The 419-nt window shown below is 44.4% G+C and overlaps 1 protein-coding gene across 1 annotated transcript in view; it reads left to right on the plus strand.

The window, feature by feature from the left end:
• Positions 1-419, plus strand: part of LOC104489038 (receptor-type tyrosine-protein phosphatase mu) — a gene marked incomplete at its 5' end in the record, with an annotated part of 17,165 nt that overhangs the window by 4,460 nt on the left and 12,286 nt on the right. Inside the window, one exon of the mRNA XM_010131151.1 lies at positions 164-295. Within this exon, the coding sequence (XP_010129453.1) occupies positions 164-295 (132 nt within the window). The remainder of the gene's footprint in view (positions 1-163; positions 296-419) is intronic.

Consider the following 419-nt stretch of genomic DNA (forward strand, 5'->3'; position numbering starts at 1 on the left):
CAACAATCTCTCCCTTCTCTCTGCTCTGACTCTCCCTCTGGCAGTGGAACCACCAGCCCTTGTCCTGTCCCCACAGCCCCTGCTGAAAAGATTGTCCCCGTCTTTCTTAGGTACTTAAGGTCTCCCCGTTCTGTCTTCTCACCATCTCGTTATTTCTTTGCAGAGCTACAAGCAGCCATCAGCTTTTATAGTTACGCAGCATCCCTTACCAAATACTGTCAAGGATTTCTGGAGACTGGTCCTAGATTATCACTGCACTTCAATAGTTATGCTGAACGACGTGGATCCCGCACAAGTAAGTCCAGAAAGAGAAGTGCTAGTGCCTCAGCATTTCACAACAGCTTTAGGATGCAACTAGTTTTATAAAACAACTTTAAATACTAACACACTAAAAAATTTATTTGTAGCTTCTGGAAACG

This window comes from Buceros rhinoceros, unplaced genomic scaffold, assembly GCF_000710305.1.
Source record: "Buceros rhinoceros silvestris isolate BGI_N320 unplaced genomic scaffold, ASM71030v1 scaffold16932, whole genome shotgun sequence".
Taxonomy (NCBI): Eukaryota; Metazoa; Chordata; class Aves; order Bucerotiformes; family Bucerotidae; genus Buceros; species Buceros rhinoceros.